Here is a 23,143-nt window from a genome sequence, read left to right on the forward strand (position 1 = left end):
ACATTTAGTGTGCCACGTGTACTCATCATTAGCCCCCCCCCCCCCCAGCACTGAAAAGACCATCCAAGAGCAAAAGTGGTAATGATGGAAAGATGTCCTGTTGTCCTGCACATTCCCAAATCCTCCCCCCAAAGGAGTCCGGCTGCTGAGTTGAACACGAGCTTCCCAAAAGTGTCCAAGATGCTGACACTGGCACTCGTGCACTCTTGCACGCGCTGTGGTGAGATGATGCTTTTATTCTTCGTCCTCTTTTTATGTGTGAAGGGCAAAACAGCGAAACTCCTAGGCACCCCCACCCACCCCCACCCTATCTCCCTCCCCCTCCTCCTCCTCCTCCTCACTCTGCTGCAGCCTCCCCCGGAGCGTCACTTGAGCAGGAGCACCGCACCGAGTCGCATCCGAAGTCCCCCCCCTCCACGCCCCCTTTCTCTCTCACTTACTCACTCACTCTCTCTCTCTCCGTTTTTGCGCTCCTCCAGCAAGAAGTGCTTCCTCGCCGGGGCATGGCAGGTGCGGCTGCCGGCTCTGAGTGCGCGCTGAGCGGCGTGTTGGTCTCCGGCTGACCGGCGGATGTTGATGCAGCTGGAGGTCAGCTTGTGGAAGTCCGCTCCTTGTGTTTTGTCTTTTTGCCTTCGGAACCGCGTCCTGCAAGCGGATTAACGCCGGACACGCTTCCTGAGCAGGATTTAAAAGAAGATTCTCTTTTTTGGGGGGTAGCTTTTGGGAGATATAGGGGATTGCTTTGGACGTGCCTCGTGCATCCGCAGTGCGGCTGCATGCGAAGTGACATCTGCAGGTAAGACCTGCCTTGTAGTGTGGACTGTTTGCTTTTTCCACGATTATGGGATGGCACCTTCTCACGCTGCCCACCGTGCACTTTGCGGGAGCGGCGCACCTGTTCCAGCTCCTGCTTGGCCACTCTTGCCCTCTACGCGTGTGAGCAGGCGTGGATTTAATGAAGGTTATCATCAGTTCTTGACAAAACACACTTTGCAGCACGCTTTTAAAGCACGCGCTGCATATTTCATAGGCTGGGCTATTCGAGCGTGCAGGAGGAAGCTTCCCCCCCAAACAAGCGCCTCAAGCTTGGAGCCCCCACAAAGCCAATGAATTATTCCCTCGCCTTTGCAGATGCTTTTCTTATTAATAAACATGCATGAGTGCTGCCCGAAACTCCGCGCTTCTGGTAGATTAGAGGCGTCTAAACTATCATCAAAGTCCTTGTAGGGCAGGAGGGTGTCCTAACTGCGGCCTGGGGGCCACTTGCAGCCCGCAGCTCTTTTTTCATCGGCCTGCAGCGTACTTTAAAAACAAACTTCAACCAGAAAAGAGAAAAAAAAAGAAATAAAGTAAGGAGAGAAAGTGGATAGCACTTATAGTAACCTGCCTAGCTGATTTTGCAAAACACTTAACTCCCTAAAATATCCACACTTTCCTTTTTTATGAATGTGATTTTTGGAGCCTTGAACGCATCACGCTGCCAAGGAACGGAGTCCCTCCGGGGGCGAATGCAAAAACACAACGCTTGCCGTCTACCGAGTGCGAGGCTTTGTGCGTGTGTGTTCAGAGCGTGGCTGCAGGGGTTGCTGCATATGTCGGGGGCGCCGTGGGGGGGCTTTAACCACACAGCAGCAGCGCATGCAGCTCTCGTACGCCGCATGCAGCGTGTGTTGCCTTTGTGCGCGTAGCGGGGCACACCTGGCCTGCCATTGAAAGGTGTTCATGGTGCAATGGAATGTCTTGTTTGGCTGGGAAGCTGTTTCTAATGTTCTGACCTCCTGGTCTGGCGAACCACAATATTAGGAACACCGCTCAGTGTCATGCGGCAATAAATAAACTGTGCCTAATGAAGTGGCCAGCAGCCTTTATGAGTGTGTGTGTGTGTGTGTGTGTGTGTGTGTGTGTGTGTGTGTGCAGGAGCAACTCGCTTTGACATATGACCCCCCCCCCCCCCCATCTGTCAGCCGTAGTGTTGTGCTTACAAGAGAGCGGCGTGGCCTTGTCAACGTTACGGCTGCCTATAACGCTTCATGCCTCGCATGCACTGTACGACCTTGCTGGAAGTGTGCGTGCGTGCGTGAATGAAGCATCTGTGAGCGGTCACAGCGGCGTATCTCGGTGTCGCTGAAGGATGAGGCTGTGCGTCGGACCTGAATAGCTCTCTCTGTTTGCTCTGCAGCTCTGGCGCACCCTCGCACGCGCGTACGCACACAACATATTGGGCTTTTCCGGAAATGACTTTCTTCAGGCGTCTGATTGGCTAAAATGCTTGTAGGGCGGTGGGGTCAGAGCGCCACCTGTTGATTCGGCATGGCTTTGTATGCAGCCTGTACTGCCGTCGTGCGGAGGAGACACAATACTGTACGTATTTTGGCTCTTTAGGAGGGAAATATCAACCATGTGCTGGAAAATAAGGACAACATAAAGGAGGGAAATAATTGTAGCAGTTTTTATGTTGGCTCTTTAGTCCAGAAAAATAAAATGATGTACACAAATAAATAAATCATTAAAAAAAGAAAACTACTGATGGAAAAAAGTAACAATTTCATACAATTTTAAAACAAAATAAGTCATTTAAAATAAAGAGCGACTAAGTGATTTTGACTCTTTAGTGGGAAAAAACAAAAAAATAAGATCCAATAAAAAACTATTTTACATATTTAAAATAGTTTCACAACAGAATAAAATTAGCTGTCATGAAATAATGAATAAATAAAGAAAGAAAAATTCTAACAATTTCATACACATTTTAAATAAAATGCAACGCAAAATAATATGAAGTATTTAAAATCAATCCAAAATGAAATAATGTCAGCTTTAATAAAATAATTAATAAATGATTAAATAAAAACAACTGAAGAAAAAAAATAACAATTTCATACAAATTTTAAATAAAATAAAATAAATACTTTAAGAATAAATAATGCTTCCATACACAATATGTTTCGTATGTTTTACGTTCTATTTTATTTTGACTCTTTGGTGGGGAAAAAAGTAAAAATAAGATGCAAAGAAAAATAATATTGAATAACAAAAATCATTTAAAAATCCAACGGGGGGGTCCACACACGTGAACATGCTGCACTACACCTCCCTTTGTTGTTCCTGCCTGCAGCGCTCCTCCGTATCTTAGCACTCCAAGCTGCCACAAACACGGCTTTATCTGCTTGTGTGCGGGGCGGGAAGAGAAACTCCAATGTCACAGAGTGACCTAGCGAAGGAGACGAGATGGGAATCAAGGAGACAGTGTGGCCTTTTGTGATAAAACGCCTCTCGGGGGCCAGGGGCTTCCTGTGATGATGATTCATACGTAAACAGGCTTTGATGATGGGGTTGCTGCAGCGCGCGCTGGCTCTCGAGTCGAGCGTGACAAGCAGTAGATTAGTTTTTGTTTCAGAAGATCATCGGCGAGCAGTTTGAACAAACACACAATCCTCGCTGAGTCTCCGTCTGTACTTGCCCGTATGCGTCATCATGGATCAATATGGGCTGGGGTCATGTCAGGGAGCTGCAATTCTCCAACGTCACCACTAGGTAGCGCAACTATGTTCCTTTGCAGTGGGGGGAAGCAATGAGAAAATCCTGGAAATGCCCGGTGGGGTACATTGTGGTCATAGACGAGCATGTATGTGTATTTTTTTAGCATGTGGCTAACACGTACAGACACGTGCTCATGGTACTCAATGAGACGCTGTCCACAAACTTTGCACGGGTTCTCACTGGATTTGTCATCGTATCCGTCAAAAGTATGGAGACATTTATCCATGTTATTGAATGGGAAAGTGTCTTTTGTCTGGGACAGGACATATACAGTACTCTACTGTACGTGCACATCATCACTGTATTGCTCATCATGCAAGTCAAAAGTATAGAGACACTTTCGCATAGCATTGAATGGGAACGTGTCTTTAAACTTTTGACTGGTACAGGACATGTCCTATACTGAACATGCACGCCATCACTGTAGTTCTCATCATGCAAGTCAAAAGTATAGAGACACTTTCACATGGCATTAAATGGGAAATTGTCTTTAAACTTTTGAGTGGTACAGGCCATGTGCTATACTGAACGTCACAGGTGTCAAACACAAGGCCCGGGGGCCATATGTGGCCCGCCACACCATTTTATGCGGCCCGCGAAACCCTTAGAATAATGCATGTCAATTATGCACTTCACCTCTGCCCTTCTAAATCATGCAGCAAGATATTCCAAGCATTTTTCAAAAACAAATACTTGAATGTCTGCTTGTCGCCATGACATTCTCACCTCATTTCTCATTTCGAAGCAAGTTATCCCTCAATTTGTTAGTAAAAATATAATCATGTAATGCATGTATGTATGTATGTATGCATGTACGTATGTATGTATGTATGTATGTATGTATGTATGTATGTACTTTATTTATCCCACTGGGCAACTGTAATAATATTGTGAGGTTATATTCATATTTCGATTCATATATACTGACAGTTACAAGTGGCCCTCTGAGGGCAGCTGTAACTGCGATGTGGCCCTCAATGAAGATGAGTTTGACACCCCCGCTGCATGTGCATGCCGTCACTGTAGTTCTCATCGTACAAATCAAAAGTATGGAGACTCTTTCTCATGTTATTCAATGAGCCGATGTCTCCAAACTTTTGACTTGTAGTGTATACATGCGATGGACATACACTACATGCAATCGCTGTATTTGTTGTCCCCATCAAACGTATAGAGACACTTTGTCATGTTTTTCTATGGGAAGGTGTCTCCAAATATTTGACTTGTACTGTACTGTATACATGCACTATACATGCACTATACATGCACTATACATGCACTATACATGCACTATACATGCGTGCAATCACTGTATTTGTCATTGCAGCCAAAAGGCAGTGTAGTTAGAGGAGCGTGTAAGGGGTCCTCCCCGCTTTTATACCCTCCCCCCACCCTCAGGATATATCATAGTGTAGCAGCATCATTTTACATGAGTGATTTAACAAGGCTTACACTGGGGTTTGCATGCATCTTCACTATTTTTTCTGTTGATGGGATTTGGAAATGCTTATGTGTGTGTGTGTGTGTGTGTGTGTGTGTGTGTGTGAGAGAGAGAGAGTGCAATGATTGACTCCCAGCCAGGCTCCAACAATCCCCGCCAAGTGCCGGGGAGAAGTTTGTTGCTTTCCTGGAATGAAATGTTTTGATTGCTTTTTCTAGCCCAGACTTTTTCCTTTTTTTCAACAATTTGGCGGCTGCGTTGAAAGTCAATGTCGTCAATGTAGTCAATGTAGTCAATGTCGTCAATGTACATGTGGTGATCACACTTGATGCTGGTGAACTCACACGTCACACAATGTGTAGCATGCCTCACCCCCTTTGTTTGCATGGAGCATCATTTCAAGCAGCTTGCATGCCTCATCGTCTCGTCCTTAAAGTGCTCCTCCATACGGTGACACACACCATTCTTAACGCGTCTCCATGGCGATGGGTTTTGCCAACACAATACTCCTTGGCGTAAATTATCCTTAGTTGCCATTGACTTAGCAGTGAAAGACAAATGATGATGTTGGATGGCAGGATCTATCTATCTATCTATCTATCTATCTATCTATCTATCTATCTATCTATCTATCTATCTATCTATCTATCTATGTATCTATCTATCTATCTATGTATCTATCTATCTATCTATCTATCTATCTATCTATCTATCTATCTGTCTATCTGTCTATCTGTCTATCTATCTGTCTATCTGTCTATCTGTCTATCTATCTATCTATCTATCTATCTATCTATCTATCTATCTATCTATCTATCTATCTATCTATCTATCTATCTATCTGTCATACAAAAAAATCTTAATTTTTAATGTTTAATGTCCAATGTTTCCTTCGGTGGGTTCCATGCTTATAAAGCCGTACAACACAGCATCCTGTGTGCCTTGAAAGATCAGTGAGAATGGTCTAAAATGGGGGGTAGTGGAGGGGTTGTCTTGTGAAAAACGGCTGGACTGAAGGAGTTAACAAGCGTCAGACATTGCAGATTTCTTTGTGACCGAGCCAAGCCTTTCCAGACTCCCTTTAGAAAATGGGTGATTTTACCGCACTGGTGTTTAACACAATCCTGCATTGACCTTTTGTGGCCTGTGAGTCAACAGTTTGAGTGTTTTGTCACAAGTTGTGAATACGATTTAGCCCCTTTCCTTCTCCTTCTCTTCCTCTGTGTCCATCTGTTTCGCGTTGTCATGCTAGTTCAGCCAGAGGAGCATCGCTAGTGTCGCTCCGGCCGGGCCCTGCCGGCCAATCTGGCTGCCGTACAGTTACGAGCTGTGTGTGTGTGTGTGTGTGTGTGTGTGTGTGTGTGTGTTGGTAAGACCTCCATGTCTTTCGGCAAAGCAATGAGGTACAACTCGTGGAAAATCAGGGCATACAAAAGAAAGTCGGTGACTGAGAGGCTGAGTTGGAGGGCGAAGGATACCAATTTGCATGGTCTCACTCGTAGCTGCGAAGGACAGGCTGGCTGGGGAAGAGCTTGTCTGATGCGTTTATGCCACAGGCTTTGACGACGGCGCCTGCACACATGCAGCGACAACATCTGAAGGCAGACAAACAAGCCAGGCAAAAAGGCCCGTAATGGAGTGTAAACCTGAGTGTAAACTCACTTGAAACGACTCGCAGCACAGCAATGGGCCACCACTGTCGCCCAAACGGCCTTTTTTCCAACACATCTCACCAATAAGGCGCCAGAAGCAAACGCAAGAAGACGCTACGTGCTGAAGCTTGAATGCTGGTGTTGTATTAACCCTTTCAAACAAGGCCTGGTAGTTGTACACTTATTGAAGTACTTCATTGTCATATTCTTGTTTATTTCATTGGTGTGGTAAATATCATATAATATAGCGTACATGATATATATACCGTACATATGATCGTACACAAACATGTTGGGTTGTATGTGGAGTGCAACATAATAATAATCATAATCATAATAGTGATGTGCTGCTATGATTTAACTCCTTATCATTCAAAGACGTCTGTAATCATGATAGTACAGTCAAACCTGTCTTAGCGGCCACCTTTATAGAACGGCCACCTGCCTATAGCAGCCACTGAAAAATCCCCTGCAGCAAATGTACATGTTATAGACCCTGTGTATAGCAGTCACCTGTCCAACGCAGCCAGCGGCCACCCATTTTGTCTCCCTTGGTCAATATCTGACTGCATATAGCGGCCAAATTACCAACTCAAGTAGAAGCTTCATGCACGAAAAAGTTTAGTTTTTCAATCAATGAAGCCGTCGTGTGTAGACTTTAATTACTGAGTCCTAGCTCAGTCACAATCATTCACAAGATCCACACAAACTGTCAGTTGTTCCACATAAAAAAGCCGTCTTCTTTTGAGCTTGCTATTTCCTGGTCAAACATGTAACTTTAAGAGCATTTGCACCAAAACATTACCGCAAAGTATGCTGGGAACAGGACGTGCTCCCAGCGACGCTACAATAAAAAAAAAAACATACGCTAGCATGCATGCGGCAGCGGGAGCAAAACTGAGTTGGGTTGTACTTAATTGAAGTATTTTAGAATGTACTCACGTTATTTTTCATCAATCCTCATCCACAAATCCATCAAAGTCCTCATCTTCTGTATTCGACACAAACAAAGCCGTCTTCTTTTCCGTTCGCTACTAGTCTGTTAGCTTGTCAGTGTTATTCAGCTCCGAAGCAAAGAAGGAAACTTCTCCTGTTGCTTCTGCCAACTTTATTTATTGAACGCGGCCACCAGACAGCAGCTCAGAACACACACACATCTCTCAGCATCGTCTCTCCTTCCTGCTTGCCCACAAGGCAAAGGTTAAACAAGCCCCACTACATAGCTGTCCAGCCAATGCCTGTAAGAAATGACCCCGTTTATTTCCTGGTGTGCACTGGTCAATACTGTAATGCCGCTTGTTGTGGGGAAGGAGAGACTCACGTCGCCGATGCACTTTAATGGCTTTATTAACAGCGGAGAACACTGCAGGACTTTACATCCACGCCAACATAAACACACTTCCCAACTCTCTCCAAACTCACAGCTAGCACTGAGCCTAGCTCTCCTGCTCGGGACGCCCACCGTCACTTCCCGTCACTTCCTGATGAACTAAAGCTGTAATGACACTCTGCCGTATAAAAAGTAAAATATTAAAAACAAGCGTAAGACATTACTAGCACAGCTTTGTTCTGTGGGTGGTGGATATATTCTATCAGTTATTATTAAGCCTCTAGCTTCCTTTTAGTAAGTAAAAACCTTGGCTATGATTGCACTACATTGTCATGTAGACCTACAAAGTACACTTGGAAGAACAAGAGGTGAATAAATGTATTGCAACTGATGTGAAACTGATGAGGGGTAGGATTAAATAAGCTTTGCTTCTTCCTACTCCTTTTTGGACATGCAAAATTGTGAATTGTACTATGTGATGTGCTACTGTTTGACTCATGCATGTTCAGGATTAAAACCATGAACCATGAACCATGATAATAACAAGCCTAGTAGTGCTGTACAACTTTTATCCGCAGTCCGCAGTGCCCTCTCCTGGTCAACATTATTATTATTATTATTTTCCCTTTTTTTTTCTTTTTTTTCCCCTCTACTGGTCAACATTCAAACTGGACGCCAACCTGTCTATAGAGGCCAACTATCCATAGCGGCCCCTTTTGCAGTCTCCCTCTAGTGGCCGCTATAGACAAGTTTGACTGTACCTCGTTTCAGTTGCTGTGATGATTTTTATTTTATAAATATATATATCATATATATTTGCATTTTAATTCATTGTAAGGTTTTCATCATTTACTTACATGTAATATATGTTTATGGGAATATATATAATAATTATTATTGCAAGACTTTGTTGTTGTCTGGTATGTAGTTTGGGGAACAATATAAGATGTTTCTATGGCTTCCAAAAATGACCAAATTATTGTCGTAATAACTTCAACTTAACTACTTACTTACTAACAGTATACTAACAGTATATACAGTATAGACAGTATATACAGTATATACAGTATACACACTATATATACAGTATACACAGTATACACAGTATATACAGTATATATACAGTATATACAGTATACACACTATATATACAGTATACACAGTATATACAGTATATACAGTATATATACAGTATATACAGTAGTTAGTGAATTCATTGTCGTGTGTTGCTACTTCTTATTTGACATTGTTTTATGTGACTGAAAAATAAGAATTTATTTGTACTTATGATTTGTATAATAACAGCAATACATGTTATTATTTGACTAGTTAGTTATGATGCAGTTCTACCACACGTAAACACTAAATAAGACCTTTTTATTGGCTTACAAAACTACACAAATGTAGCAAGAATATCTAAAATATGAAAATATTTGTTACTATATTACTGAGTTCATCATCATGTGCTCCCACTGCCTCATAGTGACGAAAGCCAACGTGTTCATTCCGTGATGAACGTGATCATTTGTGGATTTGAGAGTTCCTTTGTCGTGCGGGACATCCCAGACGGAAGTGCCATAAGATGTGTGGTTTTAGCAACAATACGAGAGGACTAAAGTAAGAAAAGCAATTTAGCTGACCTCCTCCTTCCAGCTGTGCAATCGTTAAGACTCTTCTAATAATCTGGATTATCAAGGGGGACGCTGTAATCCACACTTTGCTTCTTCCAGCAGCCCAAATTGAGCGGTGCACAGACTTGTGACCTGCTGCGATGTTCTGGAGTTCAGGGTTCATGAGATTCCCCTCTTCCGAGCCAACACACGATGACTAGGAAAACGTGACTTGTATACTTTTGCAAATGCAAACGAAACATTTCATTCTAATCAAAGCTTTGTAAATCATCCCGTCGTTGGCGTCTAAGAGCTTAATCTTGGAGGTCAAGTCTGTCGGGCGCCGCTTCGAAACAAAGACCGGGAGTGGGGCAGGTCGCTGGGCGACGGATGCGTGGATGTGACATCATTTGGAGTGTTTGCTTCGTAAAATGCACGATGGGCCGCTGCATTTTCCTAATACGATGGTGAGACGGGGGGGGATACAGTGGAAATGTGAGCGTGTTGTCATATTATGATGTCCCCTCGGGATGTCTCTGACGGGGCTTGTCTCGACTTGGATCAGGACTTCCCTCGGGCTGTGTGCACGTCTCAACGTCCTCGCGTGTTGGACTCTATCACACACACATGCGCGCACACACACGCACACACACACGCACACACACACACTTATAACGGCAGCTTGTAGCAGGAGCGGCACAGCGGTGATTGACGACGCCAATATGGCTGCATAGCTTTAAGACTGCTGTTAATATTCCCGCTGGATGTCCCTGGCGGATATTTGATATTTTTTGATTGGATCTCCCATCATTTTAGCTAATATGCACTCACTGGACACACGGCCTCTCTAGTAGGGTCCAATGCAATGCTTCTGATTGTTTGTATTCATTGAACAATTTGAGTGTAAAACCTTAACTAAAGTACTCCAGCTCTTCTCCAGCAGATTTCTGCAGCTGTGTGTCGGACGTCAGGCACGTTCCGTCCCCAGTCGGCGTCCTCCCCGCTCTCGCTCAGGCTCGACAAAGTCTCCCAGAAACACGGCAGGCGAGGAGCGCAGACGAAAACGCGAGTTGCATTCACGTACGTCTGCAAGCAAAGCCACCAGTTGAAAACCACAAAGTACCACAGGTGGATTTACCTGTTTGCCCTCGCTCTGGAACATGCGTTCATGCAGCCTGTCGTTCCAACTCCGTACAGTAGATGGCATCCTAACTCACACCTCATATGCACCATATGCAGAATAAGAAGACGTAGCAAGAGGGATCAGTGTTTCCAACTTCACGTCCCTCTAGATCACAGGCAGATTCGGACCGCCATCTTGTTTCATGTGGCCTGCAAAAGCTTGGAATTAATGCACGTCGAAAAGACACCTGTTTTAAAAATTATTTGTAGTATTTAAAAAAAAAGATTTTTAATCTATTGATTTAAATGTTCATTTATTATTGTTAATATAATGTATTTTATTTTTACTTTTCAATACTGTATATTTCTGTTATATTACATGATAACATCATGTAATCACAATGACACTTAATATTTCTGGATAAATGTATTTTGGCTTTTTAATATTTTTAGATTATATTATGAAATAAAATAAAATAATAAAATTTAAAAAAATCAAAATGACACTGAAAGTTTCTTTCAAAAATTATTTGTTATTTAATTAAGTCATATTAAATATTAACATAATTTTAGAAAAATCCAAATGACACATAATCTTTCTTGCTAAATGTATTTGTTACTTTTAAATATATTTATATTATATTAAGTCATAAAATAATTGCAAAAAAATCACTATTACATCATTCCTGCCAAATGTTTGTAACATTTTACTATATTTCTAATATGTGAAGTCCTAAAATAATTTTAAAAAATCCAAATGACACTTGATCTTTCTTGCTAAATGTATTTGTTCTGTCAATTTGGACAGCAAATGTGTACTGAATGCAACTGGAGTTTTATTTTTTAATAGTTGTCAAGCTCCATTGAAAATGAATTATGCAATAGTTGTACTGTATATTCACATTTCTGCTTAAGCTAGTTGGCAAACACCACAAAGTGAAAATGCTAATCAAATGTGTCATAATATGATGAGGCTAGGCTACATTTGTGTGGTTTCATCGTTACTGGGGGCCCCCTGGGGGTAACCATAATGCAACTAGATGCTCTTTTGTAGTAGCGACTTTTTCTAACATGCAAGAATGTTTTGCTCCTCTCAGCGAGCAGCGGGTCCTATCATAAGGCAAGTGTTCATCAAGATATGAGAGATACGAGATGTACAAGTACAATCACGCCTACAGTAGCTTTCAAATCAGCGCACGCTAACTGACAGAAGCCAGAAAACACGATGAATGTGGTTTTTAGCGTCGCAAGGCGCACGTGCTGCGTGAAACTGCAACGCATCATCAAATAGCGCATCAGGACATTTGGAGTGGCGAGATGGGGGAACAGAGGGAAGACGTGTCGGGACTTAGGATGATTCTGCAGCTGATGGAAGCTGATTCGTCTGCACGGCCCCTCGCAGCCCTCGCATCCCCACCCCGTCTTGCCTGCGAGCGTGCCGCATCGGGGGATTGGATTGGACGAGGAGAAGGAGACTGAGCGCTGAAGGCAGGATTTTAAACATTTAAAAGGGCTTCTTGGCTGCGTTGGTTTTAATTACGGCAAAGTTATCTGCGTCTTGTTGACTCGGAGCTTGGCAAGTTGGAGGGACGATGCAGAGGATATGTTGTTGGCGGGGATGTAGATGAGAGGGAATTATTAAAGGCTGGCTCTTATCTTGCGGTTTATGGCAACAATACATTGAAAAAAACCTCCCAGAGTGTTTTATGCACAAGTTGACATCATCATTAGCGGCCTTACTCATGAACCGCTCTCTCTCAGGGAGCAAGGAGGCAAAGTTGGGGGAAAGCGGCGTGTTTTGCTCGCAAAACATCTCGCAGATCCACGGGGATCTCGTAGTTGGATGCTTTCCCGTCTGCGCCCCTTTTTAAAAAACGATATCAGCGTCGGACCGGTGTTGACAGTAATCCAGGCCGCTAATCCACGTCTTGATGTAAACACCGAGGACGTCCTTCTCCTGTCCTCAGCGTCCTTCCTGAGAGGACTTCCATCTGTTCCTTTCGCCTGGCGTCAGAGCTGATCACTCAATCTTCATGTATTTGTTTCATTCCTTGGCGGCCATTAATCATCAAGCATTAGGTTTGGGAGTTTGTCATCTTCAGGACATCTTTTCTCAGCTAAAAACCTCCTCTTTGGGTTCTCTCTTTTTGTTGCATCGACTTGGATTTGCATTGACTTGAAAAGAGGTGATAAGAGTGGAGAATAATGCATTTTTCTTCATGAATATGAAAGATGATGTGTAATTATCCCTTTCCTTGCTCACTCGCCATCTCCTAATCCCTTTCCAATGTTTCTAAGTATGACTTCTAAGATGTTTACCAGAGACACGCTCTCATTTCCACCTCATCATCTCCATTGACTACGGATAGAAAGACATTGCTTTGTCGAGACATTGTTTTCTTGTTCCGTTATGTCGTCTCATTCCCTGAGAGCGCCAAAAAGCTTTGCTATGATACAGCATGTCCATCAAAGATCTGCTTCATGCTCGGGAATGTGAGCTGAAACTGGCCAATTTGGATCTAGCAGAGGAGTTCAAGGAAAAGTGCACCGTCCGCAGTCCTTACGTGAGACAGGAACACAAATAGGGGCGGCAGTCGCTCAGGAGGTCGAGCACGTCATCCAGAAACCAGGAGGTCGGCGATTCGATCCTTGGGCAAGACAATTCACCCACCTTGCCTCCAGTGCTGCCCACACTGGTGCATGAATGTGGATGAATGTTTGGTGACGGTCGGAGAAGCCGTAGACTTCCGTCAGACTACCCCAGGGCGGCTGTGGTTACAGACGTACTTTACCACCACCAGCGTGTGACTGAGGAGTGGATGAATAATGAGTTCACTTCACTGTAAGCTCTTTGGGTGCCTTGGAAAGCTCTCTAAAATTGAATCCATTACTATTATGACATAAAAACAGCGAAAAAGACGCAGCTAAGAATGCCCACCTTCTGAAAAAAACTCCAAAAAGCGCCAAGGACACTCCATTTACATATAATGTGACTTGCACATTAACCAAGCTATACAGCAACATTTTTATATCGTTATTAACATTGTTTAACTACGTTACTGCCATATGGACACCTTGCCACACCACACCAGCTAGCTACTAGCCGCCTAGCAACTGGCTTCACCACACACTCTCCCGCAGCGCGTCAGAGGCTCACAACGCCTCAGGCTGGAGCTGCCGCTCCTGCTGCTGTGTTGTTGTTTTGGAGTTTACGCTAGGTGAAGCCTTCCTTTCTATGTTGCAATGTGAAATCAATGCACACAGGAAGGATGCTTGGCTAATGCTTAAAATGACCAGTGTTACATGTGACCTTGAATGTACCTGTTACTACATGCTCACAGCACGCATAGAACACCGTAAAAGCTTGCTGGAGGTTTTTGGAGGTTTTTGAAGAGCGGGCTTTCTTGGCAGAATAGGTGTGTCCCATTACGTGCATTAACTGGCTGTCTCCTTTTAGCTGTTTTTACATCTTTAGAACGCACAGAAGTGAGAAAGACTCTTGCAAGCTAATAGGATGTTTTGTGATAAAAAAACGTTTATGGACCGGGACCGCGATAAATGAATTTCCACGATATAAGATTCAGTGTTAGAAACATAGAAAAACCCGTTTCTGACTTCAAACAAACTTTGAACATGATTAGAGCCCTCTAGACATGAAATAACACCCCTATAGTCGCCTTTACACTCCTATTATTCATTGTTTACAACACATTGCTCAACCCTTATGCCTCAAACGTATTTCTTCTAAACTTAAGAAGCTAAAAACTTACCACTTCCACACGGAATGGGAGGAGAACTTTTTTTTCACTCTATCATGCGCGACATGCCGTGGCAGTGTTAAGGTAATGTCATGTAAGCTAATATTTTCTGTCATTACTGCCGCCTAGTGGCCAGAGTACTACATATCACTTGCATTTCGCTTGTATTGTTTTGACTAATAATAGCCCATCCATACATAGATCCATTTTCTATGCCGCTTCTCCTCATTATGGTTGCAGAGGTATGCTGGAGCCTATCCCAGCGGACCACAGAGGCAAAATTTGATTGTAGGAAGGACAGACTTAGCATGCTGTCAGTCTTTATGATCGTCTAACCACGCTTTGCCTTTGGCGGCGGTCAAGGTGCCACCGCAACACCTCTCACGTCGTCTTGCACCTTCATCTCTCACCACCTTCTCCTCCTCTGTCCTCGTTTTTTCTAATCCTAGTAGCTGCTGAATGTCACTGAGATACGGCGGGAGCTCGCTTTGTTATGACCGCGGCCTCTCGGGAGGCAGATGCAGTTATTATGCGGCGCTTCTTTTACTCTTTCGGAACGCCATGCCGTGTCATCACGTTATCATTCCATTAAGTTGCCTTTGCCACAGCGTACACCGATTCCGTGGATCAGGGGTGTCCAAACTTTTTCCACATACTGAAAAATGAAAGGATGCACTGTGATATGCTGTGAAGCAACACGTGTACTTGCTAAGACTGTGTTGTATCTTTCGTTGGTCGAGGAAGGCTGGAAACCTTCATCTCAGTCGTATGAACTTCAGACTTTGCTCTTTTTTTCCCTTTTTAAAACACTTTGAAAATATTTCAACTTTTTTCTTAAATGATCATTGTCAATGTTCTTTTTGGAATATTCTTTTTTTTCCCTAAAATTCCAACTTTATTGTGTTTTGTGTGTTTCTCTTCATAGAATTAAAAAAAAAAGTTTAATATTTCAACTCTACGCTACTAAAATGGCATTATGTTCCTCATCATATTCTAAGCTAACTTTTTCGCAAACTAACATTGTTTTTCTTTAATATTTCACTTTTATGCTACTAAAATGGCATTATTTTCCTCATCATATTCCTCCCCATAATATTATTTAATTGTCATCCAATTACAACTTTTTCTCTTCATATTTTGACAACTTTCTCCTTGTAAACTTTCATCTGGTAACTGTGACCTCATTTCCATAATATTTTGACTTTATTCTTGTAACATTATAAGTTTTTCCGCAACCTAATTAAAAAATCAATAAGTAAAACATCTTTTTTCGTTGCTATTTCAACTTCACGCTACTAAAATGACGTTATTTTTCCTCATAATATGATGTTATTCTCATAAAAGTATTTTTCCTTCATATTTTGAATTTTGTTATTTTTATTTCATTTTATTTGAGGCGTTTGCTTGTTGGATGATATTTTCAGAATGTGCCGCAGGACAATAAAAACAGACGCGGGCTGCAAACGGTCCCCGGGCCGCACTTCGGAAAGTCCTGCCTGAGACACGAGGTAGTCGGAAGGACATGCAGAACGTCATGTGCATCCTGTAAATGACCTCATGACAAATCAGCAGGCTCATTTCTGCAAGCGCCAGCAGTTCCTTCCTAATTGTTGTCCTCCTGGAAATAAGTCCTCCCTGCTTTATGTGCCTGGGCTGCTGTGTCAAAGAGAAAGTGAAGCAGTCAGCAGGTGATGCGCCCTATTGGGAGACCAAAGAGAAATCGCCAAAGGTTGCAAATTGCTGCTCTTGAGGAGAGAATCAATTATAGAAGGTGGCGAACAGGCGTCCATGCAGGGAGATGGTTCAGAGCCACGCTGATTACCTCCTCTGAGACCTTATCTTCTCTCCTTGGTCCATCCATGTGTTGGTTAAATCTCGCTCTTTCCTTGTCCTCCTGCAGGTGCATAATGCCCCCCAGCTCTAAAGAGGCTTGATCTTGTTGGACTGTACTTCCTTCCCGCTCTTCGCCGCAGCCATGACGTCCCACGCCAGGACACGGACCTGCTTTTTTCTATGCTGCTTCCTGTCCACCGCGGCGCCAAAGACAATGCTGCGAGCGCCGCAGGCGTACGGATCGGGCTCCCAAGTCATCACGGCGTCCATTGAGGAGGAAGAGTATGCGTCGTTCCGCGCCGAGAACCCCGAGTGGACATTTAACCATCTGGCGGTGGACTATCGCAACGGCAATGTTTACCTCGGAGCCGTCAATCGCATCTACAAACTGTCGCCAGGCTTGGAGGTGCAGGTGTCGCACCAAACCGGCCCGGATGAGGACAACCGCAAGTGCTACCCGCCCCGCATCGTCCAGCCTTGCAGTGAGCCCCTCACGCTCACCAACAACGTCAACAAGATGCTGCTGATGGACTACCGGGAAAACCGGCTGCTAGCTTGCGGCAGCCTCTACCAGGGCATCTGCAAACTCCTGCGCCTGGACGACCTCTTCAAGCTCGGGGAGCCCTTCCACAAGAAGGAACACTACCTCTCTGGCGTCAATGAGAGCGGCTCTGTGTTTGGCGTCATCGTCTCTTACGGCAACGCCTCCCCGGACATGCTTTTTGTAGCCACGGCGGTGGACGGCAAGCCGGAGTACTTCCCAACCATCTCCAGTCGCAAGTTGGCCAGGAATTCTGAGGAGGATGGGATGTTCGCCTACGTCTTCCATGATGAGTTTGTGGCCTCCATGATTAAGATCCCCTCGGACACCTTCACCGTGATACCAGACTTTGACATCTATTACATTTATGGCTTTGCCAGTGGCAACTTTGTCTACTTCTTGACGTTGCAGCCTGAAATGGGGGGCGGCCCCACCACGGGGTCCTCCTCAGCAGGGAGAGAGCAGGTCTACACCTCCAAGATAGTCCGCCTCTGTAAAGCAGACACCGCCTTTAACTCCTACGTGGAGGTGCCCATCGGATGCGTCAGCGGCAACGTGGAGTACCGACTGCTGGAGGCGGCCTACCTGTCCAAAGCCGGCGCCAACTTGGCACGCTCGCTGGACGTGGCGCCGGACGACGACGTGCTGTTCGCCGTGTTCTCCAAAGGACAGAAGAGGCGGCCGCGGCAGGAATCCCAGGACTCGGCGTTGTGCGTGTTTTCCCTGCGGAAGATCAACGAGAAGATCAAGGACAGGCTGCAGTCCTGCTACAAGGGCGAGGGCACCTTGGACCTGGCTTGGCTCAAGGTCAAAGATATCCCCTGCAGCAGTGCGGTGAGTACCACCGTTCATTTTGTGTGCGTCTCTACTTTATTTTGCAATTATCATTTTTAATCATTCTTTTTAATCACGATTAATGAATGTAAAAACACTTGTAAAGATTTGACAGCACTACTAATAACACTTGTCTTTGTTTCCGTGGCCACAGACGATGGTTTCAGGTTTTTGTCTGAGTTTAGCTGATGAAAGTAGTTTGGCATCCACACGCTGATCTGTCTCATGCTGTGGCAAAGTAACTCTGCAGGACCAGGTCAGTTGTGGTAGGACACATCGCAGCTGCGCTTTAGCCGGCCTAAAGGAAGCTTGTACAGATTGAACAGTAGGGGTCCCGGGATTGACCCCTGGGGAACCCCACAGGTCTGAGACACAGTTACCAATTCCAACCAAGTGCTTCCTGTCCTCCAGATAGGCCCGGGACCAGTTTAGAGCAGTACCCGAGATTCCCACCCAGTTTTCTAACCTCTGTAATAAGATCACCGGGTCAACTGTGTCAAAGGCAGGCGCTCGGGTCGAGCAGAACTAAAAGTGAGACTTTGCCCGCATCTGTGCTCAGACGGATATCATTTGTCACGTTGATCAGCGCTGTGTCAGTGCTGTGGTGGGACCGACAGTAAAGCCTGATTGCAAAGTACCAAACACATTGTTGGAGAAGAGAAAGTCAGCAAGAAGCAGGCTCTCGGCACACATATTGCTCAAGCAACACCATTAAAAGTCACTTTTGCATAATAAGGGAGCTTTTATGAATCACTGTTGGTTTCCTGCTCTTGTCATGTGTTGTTTGACTCCAGGTAAGTGTCTGTTTTATCAGGAGCTGCCTGCCTTTCTTGTGTGGGTTCACGCGCCGTCTCATTATGATGAGATGTTTTTATCCACTCAGTGCAGTCCAGAGCCAAATGATTAGAATTCCATTGCGCTTTAACGGCATTACAAATTTAGGGATTCACTTCATTTGTTTTTTTTTCCACACACACGCACACACGCACACACGCACACACACACACACACACACACACACACACACACACGCTGAAAAAACAGCAGGGTTCAACGGCTTTTTTCTTCTTCTAACTTAATAAAAGCAACCAACCCCGAGAAGGGAACAAAATACCTTTTGTCATACGGCTAAATGTCCCTTTGCTACGTGAACCGCAAGATATTTACAGTTCAGGTGCAAAATGTGTTTATTAGGAATATAAGACTAACATTTGAGGGCAGAATGAGGCTTTTATTGCATCCCTTGAAGAAAAATTGTGCGGAGGAATTGCCCATGACCTTTGCAAGTGTGGTATAATTGACTTAAGTAAATACTGTACACTGCGGGAAAAAATGTGCTTTTAAATACATTTTTATATCCAGTAATCCCTCATTGTGGTTAATTGGTTCCAGACCCGATGGTGATAAGTGAATTTCCATGAAATAGGATTGCTTATTTACAAATGGAATACTTTTGTAGTTAGAGCATAGAAAACCAGTTTACGACCTTCTAAATATGCTTTTAACATTATTAGAGCCCTCTAGGAATGAAATAACACCCCTATAGTCACTTTTACACCCCTATTGCCCAATATATCCATCCACATCCACATCCACAACACTCATTATTCACACTCCTACCGTCAGGCAGACGCTACAGGAGTTTGAAGTCCAGGACCACAAGGCTGGCAAACAGCTTTTACCCACAGGCCATCAGGCTCCTCAACGAAGCACTCGCACACGCCGCACGCAACACACGCACACACTCATAGCACTTTATTTATTTATTTAGTTATTTATTTGTATTATTTACTTGTATTAATGTCTCTTCTGTTGTTGTTGCTTAATTTATTGGTATATGTGTTTATGTGTTTCTTTTCTTGGGAGAATGAACAGAATAAGATTTTCATTGCATGGTATAACTGCTGTTTTACTATGCACATGACAATAAAACTCTCTTGATCTTGATCTTGATATATATACTAATATATATTACCAATATAGTAGACAGAATGAGACAAACTAAGCCATTTAAGATATAAATAAGACTCACGCTCGTCTGTGTTGAAATAAATGTCTTCTGAACGCGTGGACAGGAAGTGACGTCGGGGGTTAGGAGTTGAGTTGTAGCTCAGCGTGGGTTATGGCCGAAACAGTAGCCCGTGTTAGAGGTTGTTGTGCCTGTTGTGAGGTAATTCACACCTGCGATAAAAGCCTGTTGTTCCGGCAATCAAGTCTGGTACTTGTGTGTCTCACCGAACATTACAGTAACATTACTGACACCTAGTGACCACTGTAGAATACTACATATCACACAGCGTCTTTGAATGCGTCTTTTGGATGCCTTATATTTGTATTTTACTTCGTTTAGCCATTCTTATGCTTGAAGATGATTAACTTGGGCAAAAAAACGCATAAAGTTTGCTTAAATATGCATTTTTTTGCTAATAATAGGAAGCGCGAGACAGCATGATTTATCAATTCATGTGTTTTTGGAAAACCGGTGATAGAGTGAAGCCGCAAAGTGGTGAGGGGTACTAAAAAAAAATTTAAATAATTTCTAACAAAACCAAAGTGGACGTGCACATTTGTCCAGATCTGCACCAAAAGAGAAAGGGGCCCATGCCCCACCCCTCCAAAAGGTTGAGCTAGTTTTAATTGCTGTTGTTTCGTATTCAATCACGAAATAGGATGATTTATCAGTTCATATATTTTTTAAAGAACGCGATGGAGTGAAACCACAAAATTTGAAGCGGTGAGGGGTTACTGTCGTACCGTACTTGTCCCCAATCAACCACGGTAAATGCACATGGCTTCAAAATGGATTGCATGGTCAAGGTCATATTTTAGACTTCAGACCACACGTTCGCGACCTTAGCTGTGGACCATCTGAGACCTGACCCTCTCTCGTTTCTGGAACCACGGCGTAAATCTGCAAATACGTCACAGGCACGGGACACCGGTGTCTGCAGCTTGAGGGCCGGATAAATCATGCCTGTCGCTGAACTGTCGAGGGGGGGGGGACGTGTGTGTGTGTGTGAGAGAGAGAGAAAGAGAGAGAGAGAGAGAGGGCGTACGTTGAGGTTAGTGTCGTAGAGTGATGCCATTTCAGCACACGCCACCGTATCATCGCTGCCACCGCATGAATTAAACCCTGTAGAAGAAGAGGAGGAGGCGGTGGACCCGGCAGGAGATAAATCACACACACACACACACACACACACACACACACACACACACACACACACACACACCAGAAAGCTGTAAGAAACAGTGGTCCAAATTAAGAGGCTTTTCATGAAATAATGTATTAAACAGAGACGCTCTGTGAGGGGCTCAAAACAAGCACAGCAGGAATTAGCGTGGTCGTCCAGCTAAGCTCACACCTGACGCACTCACACTGGACACACAACACACGAAGGACATAAAACAGCCATAAAACATAAAAACAACAATTAAATGAAACAGTAATAACACTAGCAGCCGTTCCCCGTCAGTATAAAACCACTACACTGCATGATTATTACTGTCAGAGGACCAGTGACCTGGCAGTCGTGTGTACTGTAGTATTAAAAGGGTTTTGCGATTTCCGACCGTCTGTGAAGGCGACATGAGTTTGTTGTTTTGACCCGTGTCGGCCGACCGTAGCCTCTTTTTGTTTTTTTACGACAAAGAGCTTGTGGATCGACCACAATACGATGTTCATCCGTAACGATGGTCTCCAGCGTCAAGCAGTTGAATAAATAAATCTCACACTGCGCTCCAGCGAGTCTCGTGCTTACAAACCAAAAGTGTGTTCACGACCCCTGCCAGCAACCCCGCCCGGTCCACCGGGATGCCGGACTGGCGATACCCAGAAAAGTTGCGGACCACTGCTCTACCTGACCGGGGGGGCACTGCAAAACATGCAGTCAAAGATCCTCCACGTCGGCGTGAGTTCACGGCCCCGCTCGTCAAGGCAATGCGTCTTGAATGCAAATGGACGAGTAAACAGCGTCACCCCAACCATTAGAAGCGTCCCAATCTGCATAAAAATGTTTTCCAAGTAGTTGTGCCAATCACGCCTTTAAAGTAACGCCAGTGATTCCTCCAGTTTATCATCCCGGGCCTCGCTTCAATAAATCCTTCCCCGGCCATCTGACGGCACTTTTGATTAATCCGCTGCCTCCGATTAGGCGGCGGCAGATTGCAGCGGCCATCACGTCTGACCGTCCTCAGTGTTTACCTTGATTAAATCCACCCAAGAGGAGTTGAGGCTTCAGTGTGGACGCCACAAACATGAATCACAAGTTGCGAGCATCACCAAATGAATCGATGGTACGTTTTGTCGCGTGTCATATTAACATGCAGCGCTGTAATATTTCATAGCTGCTATTTTGTCATCCTCAAAGCTTCAAGCCAAACTGCGCTACTTAAGTTGAACATAAACTTACATCATTTTCGGATCATACCAGAGATGACAGATGATGATAATTCAGCGTGAATGATCATCATCATCCAGACTGTTCCAGAGGATTTCAGTGATTGGATAATGTTGACAGCGTGAAGTAATAATCCTCCATCAGATTAACAATACAACCATTCTTCCTCTTCTGATTATTCCTCTTTTTTGAAGCCAGTATATCAGATAATGAGAAGAAGCATTTTGAGTGACTTAGTGACAGGAATAAATCAGTTCATCCTCGCTTTGCTCGACATGATCAGCTCTTGGAGGCGACCCGAGTACGCTAGCACGGTGATGATGCTTCCTTTCTCTCCCAAACAGCCGCCACGCTTGGCCGAGCCGCATAATGCGCGCTCGACAGTATAAGCCGCCCATAGATCATTGCCAAGTGTCGTGTGACCTATAAAAGCGTTGCCTGCACTTTACATGTTCGCTCGGTCAGCACAAAAAAAAAAGGTGGACCCCCCCCCCCCCATCCCCCGTCCCACAACAAAACAGTGAGGTCACAATAAATGGACCGTCCTCCTTGATTCATCGCTCTTCCTTATCATAAAAACAGCCATCCCTTCCTCTCTCAGTGCGATTCCACTTTCACAGCCCCTTAACTTTGCATGCCACCCCCCCCCCCCCCCCCCCCCCCCCCCAACAGGCCGCGGCCGTCCGCTCATCCCCGCCGCTAATGATCATTAATTACACGCCATTAACCGACACGCCACGGGCTATTCTCTCACATTCGTCATGTGGATCACGGCTTCACGTTCCTGACTCGCTGCCATTAATTCGATTGTTCTCGTCTTTGAGTCTCGATCCCTGCCAGCACGTGATTCATCCCGCTCCGTTCTGCCCTTTCTCATGTCATGCGAAGTTCAGCGTTTCCCACACGGCTGCCATACGCTCCTCATCCTCATTTTAAGAGCAGTTGGGAAATGGACATTTTGCACTGTTGGGTCTTAAGGAGGTTCTAAGTAGAGCTTCAAATTGCAAAAAGGAGAAACGGGAATGTTCACACTGTGATGATGTCTTGATGGCAAAGGCAAACAAGCTTTCTGTCTTTGAGCG

At 44.5% G+C, this 23,143-nt stretch overlaps 1 protein-coding gene across 1 annotated transcript in view; it reads left to right on the plus strand.

Moving 5' to 3' along the window:
* Nucleotides 1-429: 429 nt before the first annotated feature.
* The window catches only part of plxna4 (plexin A4), a 159,109-nt gene continuing 136,395 nt past the window's right edge, over nucleotides 430-23,143 (plus strand). Inside the window, exons 1-2 of the mRNA XM_054753811.1 lie at nucleotides 430-796; nucleotides 16,354-17,661. Coding sequence (XP_054609786.1) covers nucleotides 16,429-17,661 — 1,233 coding nt within the window. The 5' untranslated portion in view covers nucleotides 430-796; nucleotides 16,354-16,428. The remainder of the gene's footprint in view (nucleotides 797-16,353; nucleotides 17,662-23,143) is intronic.

Source organism: Dunckerocampus dactyliophorus, chromosome 15 (assembly GCF_027744805.1).
Source record: "Dunckerocampus dactyliophorus isolate RoL2022-P2 chromosome 15, RoL_Ddac_1.1, whole genome shotgun sequence".
Lineage (NCBI taxonomy): Eukaryota > Metazoa > Chordata > Actinopteri > Syngnathiformes > Syngnathidae > Dunckerocampus > Dunckerocampus dactyliophorus.